Raw genomic sequence first — 10,109 nt, 5'->3', positions numbered from 1 at the left:
CAAATAACATACGACGAATCTGAGTTTGATAGCGTGCATGCATACGCGAGTTGTGGATAACTTGCCTATATTGACCATCTGGTTGTGCTTTCACGTTTATTTATTTATCATTGTAGTCTTTGTATCCATATCTGAGTAGGTTTAGTTATTACATACGGGTCCTGTTTCTTCGTCCATATTGTGTCGTCAAGTAGTTAGTCGGCCCTGAATGTATGAGAAGCCATAGTAGCACCTCTAAGTAAAAGCACAAGCCATATAATGGCTGTGGCACGAGGAAATTCACAACCTAAGCGCAGACGTGGGCCTCTTGTACGCAGCGGGGATGGATCTGATGCGTCGGCAGACGACGGTGCACACACCTTAGAACAGTCGGGCTGGGTACAGCCAGACACTGACATTAAGACCAATGGGAGTATAACAAAGAGAGCAAAGGTTGGAAGGTTTGGCTCGGCGGCTGGGAGTGTGGGTGTTTACTCGGAATCCGATGACGGCGAAGACGATGAGGAACCCCCTGACCCTGCCGATATAAAAAAACACAGAACATACAAAGGTAGGGGTACCACTGATAGTAGTAAAGTAAGTGAGGACGCCGCGATTAAAAGGAAACATAGCACAGCGGTACAATCAAAGGATGTGTTTGCTGGTGCTAACAGCAACGGTGACAAGAGTGAGGTCATTAAAGAGAGTGAGAAGGAAAGTAGTGAGGACGATGTCTCGGGTGATTCGTCGAATCCAGAGATGGAGATAGAGCACGAGGACGACTACGATAATAATCTAGACTTGGAATCAACATCGGAAGGTGATCAAGGGGGGCGTGCGGAAATAAGCAACGAGGAAGAAGAGGTGGTAGATGAGGAAGACGATGACGATGACGATATACTGGACACGTCGTCAATTATAGAGGCGACCGATGCCAAGAAATCCCCGAAGATGCGCAAGCGAAGGGTTAATTTCACACCAGACATGGACAACAAGCTGTTGTCGCTGATACTGGATGTGAGACCGTACTTGGCCGCTCGGGGGTACGTAGCGCGCTCATGGGATGAGGTGAGTAAAAAATTTAATCTGAGCTGTGGTGGTGACGGGCGGGTGCAGTCTACACAGGACACGTGCAAGAACAGATTCCAGAATGTCCTGGACAAGTACAATGCGAATGGGAAGTTAAGTGGATCGATTGCTGAAGTAGCAGAGAGACGAAGGCTGCTGGTTGCAATTTCGGCGGATATGGCGAATGAGAAGGGGATTGAGAGGGAGGGGGCGCTTGAAGCTGGGGTCAGTGACAGGATTCTGAGCCAGAATACATCCGTGGATTACAGGATAGACGACGAACTTACGGAACAAACTGCAGACAGTAGTGCAGATAGAGGCATACAAAGCAAGACTGAGGACAATACGGAGCGAGAAGTAGGGACTGATGATAGTGAGAATAGTATGCAGTTGGAGCCTGCCCTGTCAGCGTCTGGCATACCGTTTGGGAAGAACGTTACCTTGACAACCACAGTGGGCGGTACAAGGAGAAAGAAGTCCGCTAAGCGCCGCAGAGCGCACCTGCACGCGCATGCATATGCATACGTACCTACAAGCTCACACACACAAGTACAAGCTCAGGCACAAGCACAGGCCCAGACTGAGGAACAAGCTAAGGGACAGGGCTCGAACCTGAATCTAAAATGGCACTCGCACTCACACTCACCGAGTGGTGGTAGTAAGAAGTCAGGCCAAGCAGGTACTGCAGGTGCATACGGCGACAGGAATGACCCTGGAAGCCATGCCAAAAACAGTAGAGGTGCTAATGGGGACATAGCCTATGCGGGTGACCGACGAGGGGAGAAGCGCATGAGATATACAGTGGCCAAGGTAAAGGGAACGAATTTAGACAATACAGGGGGATCAGAGGTGTATCGGGATGGGGGCCGGATCAGTGTGGTACATAGCCCCTCTGGCAGGGCTACGAATGAAGACTTGGTTAGCGATAGTGGCAGGAATGTACGAAGGAAAAGCACCGAGAATGAGTACGATGCGAGCGAACGCAAGTATACCGACAGGAAGGCTGAGCGCGAGTTACGCAAACGAATGTTCGACAAGAGTAGGTGGGATGTGGAGCAGCGCTTTGCTGAAGAGATAGTGGAACGGCAGAAAGATCGTGCACTCCGGACTAAAGCTGTGAAACTGGATCACGAGCTGAGATTGAGGGAGATAGTTGCGCGCGAGAGAGAAGCGGATAATTTAGAGGCGATGAGGGTGAGTATGGATCGGTTCAGTGAGAGATTGTCAGCCATTGAGAGGCGGTTAGGGAACGAGGCCAAGAAGGATGATGTATAGGCACATGACTTTTACGTGCGCGTTGTGTTAGGGTAGTATGTTGTTGAATATGCATACTTCTCGTGAAAGCGCGGATGTTATACGGTGCTTGTACTTGATGGCAACCGGAAACAGAGAAGACTCGCTTGTAGATTAAGATGACTCAAACACCTTTGTGATAGCCTCGTACGATTTGACAACATACTAAATGTCAAGCATGGAAAAGCAGAGACTGCTTAGAGGGACTCCCCCCTCCCCACGCACCTCTCTTCCGCGCCTCTCTTCCACGATCAAGTGATAGCAGGAACGCTGAGTACTGACGCACTTGTGGGTGCAGCCGAGTACCGCACATGAAGACCATACCATCGAATAGGTCTTTTGAATTGATAGAGGTTCGTTACACTGTTTTATCCAGTTAGATGATAAGGCTTAATATTCATAAACCACAAGCTCGTCAACCAAAAATATTGCCCCCCCCCTCCCAGGATAGCTTTATTTCGATACCTGCGAGTGGCGGAGTGTCTGGATGAAAACCAATTTTAAGTGATGGTAGTTTGGACGCCAATTGATAATCAAATGCCAGGACGCATTAATAGGATGCCCTTGACTGCTATGTACTACAATAAGTGTGCTGATGAGTTGGTTTACGCTCTAAATGGTCTTGGTAGCAACCCTTAGTTTGACTGCGTTGTTCACTTCAAGGTCCACAGCAATATTTTATTCTCGAATTTATCGAGTACTTGATGGACTGTAACTCTAAAGTATCCAATCTTAGGGGGGGGATGTCGTATGGTAGATGACTTTGGTTGCTCTGGCCGTATTAGATTGTTGCATTGTCGCGTGCCACGATCACACAGTTTGAATATGTTGTTGTGACTACGTTATCGAACTTCATATTCGTGTGCTTGTCTGTAGCAGTTATATTGAAAGTGTGGGGCTGTATTCTGCATTTTTTTATCTGACCGGCAGCTGACTACACACAAGGTGAACTATGTATGTCAGATCAGTCCGGGCAATTGACAGCTGACAAATGGTTGTTTTGACAACTAAAAAGAAGTTCGGTACGTACAAACTACATTTATTTTCGTTTTTGCTTACTTTTTTTTTTGTAATATATATATTTTTAACTGATCGCTGATATCGTACATAAATAAATACACCACTGCCGGCGGTTGTAAATTTGTATTTAATTCAAAATCTTTCTGGCCAATGGGTATGAAGTATTCATTCAGCACGTTCATGAAATTTTGAATGTATTTATTGTCGAATTACATATACTATTACCAACAACCAGGTTCATGAAATTTTGAATGTATTTATCAAGAGACTGTCGAATTGCATATACTATTACCAACAACAGTATGCCATAACATATAACCCACTGGGGACTATAGAATAGACGACGGACATATGGAACAGGCTGGCGGTAGTGCGGATAGAGGCATACCAAGCTCGAGTGAGAACTATATGGGGAGAGAAGAAGGGGCGGAGGAGAGTGAGCATAGCACGCAGTTGAACCCTGCCCCGTCAGCGTCTCGCAAACCGTTTGGGAAGAACGCTCCCTTGACAACCATAGTGGGCGGTACAAGGAGAAAGAAGTCGGCAAAGCGCCGCAGACCGCACCTACACGCACATGCATACGCATACGTGCCTACAAGCTCACACACACAAGTACAAGCACAGGCACAAGCACAGGACCAACCCCATGAACAAGTTGAAAGGCAGGGCTCGAACCTGAATCTAGTATGGCACTCGCACTCGCACTCACCGAGTGGTGGCAGTAAGAAGGCAGGTCAAGCAGGTGCTATAAGTGCTGTAAGTTGTTATGGCGACCGGGGTGACCACGGCAGTCATGCCAAGAACAGTAGAGGTGCTCATGGGGACATAGCCTATGCGGGTGATCGACGAGAGGAGAAGCGCATGAGGTGTACAGCTGCCAAGGTGAGGGAAAACAATTCAGACAATACAGGGCGATCAGAGGTGTATCGGGATGGGGGCCGGATTAGTGTGGTACATAGTCCCTCTGACAGGGCTATAAATGAAGACTTGGGTGGTGATAGTGGCAGATTTGCACGAAGGAAAAGTACCGAGAATGAATACGATGCGAACGAACGCAAGTATACTGACAGGAAGGCTGAGCGCGATTTACTCGAACACATGTTCGACACGAGTAGGTGGGATGTGCAGCAGCGCTTTGCTGAAGAGATAGTTGAACGGCAGGAAGACCGTGCACTCCGGAATAGAGCTGTGGAACTTGATTACGAGCTGAGACTGAGGGAGATAGTCGTGCGCGAGAGAGAAGCGGATAATTTAGAGGCGATGAGGGCGAGTATGGATCGGTTCAGTGAGAGATTGACAGCTATTGAGAGGCGGTTAGAGGTCGAGGCCAAGAAGAATGGTGTATAGGTACAGGATTACTAGGTAGGCGTGTGAGTTAGGGGAGTATGGTGTTATATATTCGCACTTCTGCACACGAGGGGTTGTAAGGTTAGGGTTGTTACGCGATCAATACGGTGCTTGTGTGTGGTGGCAATCTGGAAGCAAAGAAGTATGAATACATGCACACACTCCGTGCACACTCGCTTGAAAGCTCAAATTCTCTTGTGACAGAGTCATCGAATTGCCAAGTGCGATTGAACAACTCGCTTAGTTTCCTACATATGACAGTAGACATGTGGCAGTAGACAGATACCGCTCAATGGGAGGCGTCTCAACTGCATACGAATCTGTTCGATGTGCTTCGCTATTCGAATATCGAACATGTAGTCATATTGCTGGCTTTTGGGTTAGTAACACTCCCCCTCCCGCCCTGCGACCACGCGCCTCTCATCACACGACTAAGTAACAGGATTAGCTATTTTCGTTAGAATAATCCTCAAAATGGACAATGTTTACTGACGAACTTGCAGGTGCAGGCGAGTGCCGCACAGTGAAAACTTACCATCGTATGGGTCTTTTAGATTGAAAGATGTTCGCTATACTGTTCTGTCCAGTTAGACGGTATGGGTTAATGTTTATAACCACATGCTCGTAAATCAAACCTTTATTCGGATACATACGAGTGGCGGAGTGTCTAAATGAAACCCAATCGTAAGTGGTGGCAGCTTGAACGCCAAATGATATCAAACGCTAGGAAGCATAAATCGGATGCCCTTGGCTGCTATATACTACAATTCTACAACGCTGTGCGTGCGTGCGAGATATTTTTGCTTTAAGTGGTATTAGTAGGGGGCCTGAGTTGGACTTTTTGTTCACTTGTGGGTCCACAGCAATGTCTCATATTTATTGCGTACAGCGGTGCCCTGTAGTGGACGATTGTGATTGTCTAGGTGTATTCTTACGTCGTCTCGTACCACGATCAAAAAGTGTGAACAAGTAATCTACGATTTCGGGCTCATGTTAGTGCGGTTGCTTATTTAAGTAACAGTTTGGTCATCATCAGGTAAAAATAGAAAATGTAAATATTTAGTGCGTTCATGCTTGGCTTCATGATGCATTGCCCTTAAAAAACAATGTTGAAGGGAGGCTATGGTTTCCGTGTCTAAAGAATTCAAAGAGGGCTATAAAAATATAATGAGGTATTTACAACAAATTTTAAGTGTTGAAAAAAAAGCGGCCCTTCTCATAATATTCACCTCTATGTACAGCATTTACAAATATTTTTTCAATGAAAAACATAATGTTTTTAATAGCTCTAAAAGTGCCGGACAGGTCTTCTGGGGGGTTTTTTTAGAAATAATCCGAACACAAGACCCAGTCCTACAAGCCGGACCAAAAAACCAAAAATGTGACCCCGTCCGAATATATAAGGACTACAGGGATCAGAGTGCGACATCACTTCTCAGATACAACCCCCAGAAGCCCCAGAAAGAAGAAACACCCACCATCCCACCCTGAGGAAGACAAGACCCCTGGAATCTAATTTTTTAAATTTTAGAAAAAAACAAAAATAAACTAAGCATGTGTGAATATGTATTTTACATAGCCTTGTTTAGTTTAGAAGGCTGTTTATTTTAGTATGTACTTTTGTGTATTTTGTTTTTGTATATAAAAAAAATAACAACATTTAAAAAATTATTACACCTGCTCTTCTGAGTCTCCAGACTCCAGACTGTCCAGAGCAAGCCTCAAACGCACTTCTTTTACGTTGAGAGCAACGTGTATGGTTTTATATTTTCAACATTAGTATAAATGGACTATAGAGATATATAATACTGGTACATTGCGCCTCAGAACCCAAGTATTGCACCTTTAATAGAGATTCAGTAAACGTTAATTGAAATCGTAAAATATATACGTTATAGCGTAAAACGTAATGAGGTGAGCTCTTCAGTCCCATCGTCTCTCACAGATTCCTGTAAAAAATTAAAGCAATCTGAACAACAGACATACCTGATACCACTGATATTTATAACTAAATATTGAATATGAATACGTACGTAAGTAAGTATGCATGTAAATATGCCACATGCAAAGGTTACAACTAACTAATGTTAATATACTGCCATGATAAGATCGAGTTGCGTTTAATATTGAAGAATATGGAATATAAAGGATAATTCAAGTAATCAACGTACCCACGACGATGTTAGGCTATCGTATTTCATTATGGACCATATTGCTGTTTGTTTGCTGTATCAGTAGCCTCTGGATAATAAATTGCGAAGCTGCGGCCTGCAATCCTCCTGCGAATAGGACGTCTATTTGTGTAGCGTCAGTGGGGGATATGGTATGTTACGTATAATAATATTAGACTACCCATGTGGTGTTGAATACCACTTATACTTACCGGTGTATTTGTCGGAGAGTCTGGGATTGTTTTGGGCTACTGTGAAGTTTGTACGTGTAGTGACTGTATGTATGTGATAGCAGTATCTGTATTATACATCAGGTCAATGCGAGCACCAGAGATATCCAATTGTCATGACAATTGCAGAATACTGCAAAATGCAAAGTTCGGCGTTCCAGTTAATGCCCTCGCTAAATCCTGTATGTGAAGTCTACAGCTTAAATTGCTCACATACATCCGTTCAATATGCAACGCATCAATTCCTGATATAAAGTATCATTCATACCTTCGCTAACGACTGATTCTCAGCAAATATCCCGTGATTACAAGGATCTACGTCTATAGTATAAGACCGTCACTTGCAAGCCTTCGCACGGGAGAAACTCTATAAAGACTTGTTAAACACATACGTAATCTTATAGATCGATATCCGTTTTTATATTTGTATTTTTAACAATGATGTATTTAACCTATGTCCCAAGAGAAGACCCCACGTCTCTACTTAGTTCGCATCCGTACGTTTTTCTCTGCTTTCGATAGATAAGTGATCTGCTTTTACCTTATTATATATGCGTGCTCGTAAGTCACGCCTTGCCGATATGGCTACTTGAGAATCATTTCTAGATAACTCCTACCCATTGCAGCACTACGCCTATAATAGGGTAGAGAGAACATACATGCGAGTCGTGGTCGTAGAAAAGTAACTACCCACAGACGTGAGATGTATCGAATTTTGCTGTCTGACAGCAGTTACTAAGGGTTTCTCGCAGTAACTCTATCTTTGCGAATAAGTGACACCAGTGATCGGCATCAGTAGAACGGATACTCAGTTAGTACGATAATATTGGTGACTATGTGACATCGCCATACCTTCCATCATGGGGGCTGATACTCATGATTTCGTAGTGTGTCATGACTAGCAGAAACCACATGGTGACAAATATATTTTCATTGGAATACCACACACTATCCAAAACGCTATCGATCAGCAATCAATCGAGTGTTCGAAGTCCAACAGGGGAGAAGCCATACGTTTCTGTTTTGGCTACATCTCAAATCTGGCCTGGCTTTCGCAGCACCATTTATGAAGTAATTGAAATGTCTGCCACATAGTTCCAATACATTGCAAACTCGTTTGTTAACATATAAATGAAATGTCGAGTACTTTATTTGTTAGTACCGATCGTAGTGCTTCGAGGACATTCACCCGGCCAGCCATTTCTCGGTAGAGATCCTTTTGCGGGATATATTACATATTTCCTCTAGTCTAATATTTGTGCTAAGCTTATCCTAGTGGTTTAAGGGCATCTAAGCAACTATTAACGACAGATTTTCGATAGGAATCCGTCTGCAGGACATATGGCATACTTCCTCATGCCAAATATATTTGTATCAATGCTTATCCTAGTGCTTTGAGGACATCCAAGCGGCCATTAACAGCAGTTTCTCGTTAGAGATCCATCTCTGGGAGGATGTGCAGCTGAGCCACAGTCTGATCTTTGTGGACGATGATGAGATGGAGGGTGAATTGAAACACTCAGATGACAGGCAAGTACAGATCAATGACCACACGCACATCATATAATATACACGCGAAATACATATAAAGTAATCAACATGTACGCCAGCACAAGCATATGCGTACGTGTCAATATCCGCACAGCCGTTGTAGTTGCTTGTATGTTGTTGTGGCTCTTATCTGCCGTTTTCAAGAGAATTTCTGCGCGTGGATAATGGCGGACTGACAGAACAGCTAACATGATATAATACTCTACGAGCAGAATTATCATACACTGTATGAGATGTGTATACAGGTAAAACCAGGGCTGTACCTATCAGCTTCAGCCCAGTGACTGTGTCACGATATTGAGGGTCAGATCTGTACATGCACACGATGCATGTCTTGTGCATGTCTTCATGAAGCAGAGTTAACTTGTTAGTTGCTTATTGGTGACAACTATAATATCGCAGGGGTCGTATCTGGGTGTACCGATATTGCTTTTACCTTTTATGTTCCTGTTGGCCGTATAACACCTCAGCCTACATAAAATGCCGTACACTTCAGATGCCATATCCAGTGTCCGCTACCATGAGTTAGAAATCATTATTGGCCATACGATGTTCAAGACAATCACGATATGTGATTTTTTTGGTAGTGTATACAACTAATCATTTCTACACTATCTAGAACTCACGACACTGCACCTGCCACGTGGAATGTCATTCACTCAATCATCATATATATATATAGTATGCGGTATGATTTCAGAAAGCATTTACATGATTGCCAGTCACTTCCGGCCGTACGAATGTACAGCCAATACTTACATTATTATACACATAATTGGCAGTTCTATTGGTCGTACGACAATTTAGCCAATCACAGACAATGTCATACACTCCGATTTCTATATATAGAGTTCGTTTCTAAATATGGTATGGTCACTATTGTCCGCGCGACACTTTAACCAATCACATACGATGTCGTACTCTCGTACTCTCCAATTTCTATATATAGTGTACGTTTTTAAATAACATATACATGTATGATAGTCACTATTGTCCGCACGACACTGTAGCTATGTGGTACGGCACTACAACTGTCACATGTATTGTCCTGCACTCCAGTATTTCTATGTGGTGTATGCTTTATCCCCTTTGCGTGACCTTTTAGTTACTACCTAAAGGCTTCGATGGCTAGACAAACTACGCGGGGCCCGTTGGTGGAATTCACTCAAGTGTATCAATCTCTAGCCATACTTCTATATACAAAACACTGCAGTTATACTCGCCTACATGAGACTTTACGTCTTTTTGCCAATGTATGATAATCCGGTCACTTGTTGCTCAATACACGCATAAGAACACACACATATACGTATTTATAGACACACACACATATACATATACATATATATATATATATATATATATTAATATATATGTATATGTTCAATAATTCTATATTTCTATGTATATATAGCTATATATTGTATATATATATATATATCTATATATA

General features: G+C 43.4%; 2 protein-coding genes and 1 pseudogene across 3 annotated transcripts in view; all 3 read left to right on the top strand.

The window, feature by feature from the left end:
• Nucleotides 1–258: 258 nt before the first annotated feature.
• Nucleotides 259–2,762, top strand: SARC_10519 (hypothetical protein; the record flags this gene model as incomplete). Its single annotated transcript, XM_014295436.1, has 1 exon — nucleotides 259–2,762. The coding sequence occupies one exon, from the start codon at nucleotides 259–261 to the stop codon at nucleotides 2,320–2,322; it is 2,064 nt and encodes a 687-aa protein (XP_014150911.1). The 3' UTR covers nucleotides 2,323–2,762.
• Nucleotides 2,763–3,624: 862 nt separating this feature from the next.
• Nucleotides 3,625–5,532, top strand: SARC_10518 (hypothetical protein). Its single transcript, XM_014295435.1, has one exon. The coding sequence runs from the start codon at nucleotides 3,712–3,714 to the stop codon at nucleotides 4,705–4,707; it is 996 nt and encodes a 331-aa protein (XP_014150910.1). The 5' UTR covers nucleotides 3,625–3,711; the 3' UTR covers nucleotides 4,708–5,532.
• Nucleotides 5,533–8,497: 2,965 nt separating this feature from the next.
• The window catches only part of SARC_10517 (hypothetical protein), a pseudogene marked incomplete at its 3' end in the record, with an annotated part of 9,351 nt that continues 7,739 nt past the window's right edge, over nucleotides 8,498–10,109 (top strand). The window contains exon 1 of the mRNA in view: nucleotides 8,498–8,638. The remainder of the gene's footprint in view (nucleotides 8,639–10,109) is intronic.

This window comes from Sphaeroforma arctica, assembly GCF_001186125.1.
Source record: "Sphaeroforma arctica JP610 unplaced genomic scaffold supercont1.1280, whole genome shotgun sequence".
In the NCBI taxonomy this organism is placed as follows: domain Eukaryota; class Ichthyosporea; order Ichthyophonida; genus Sphaeroforma; species Sphaeroforma arctica.
Note: the sequence above shows the minus strand (reverse complement) of the source record. Positions and strands in the feature narration are given on the sequence as shown.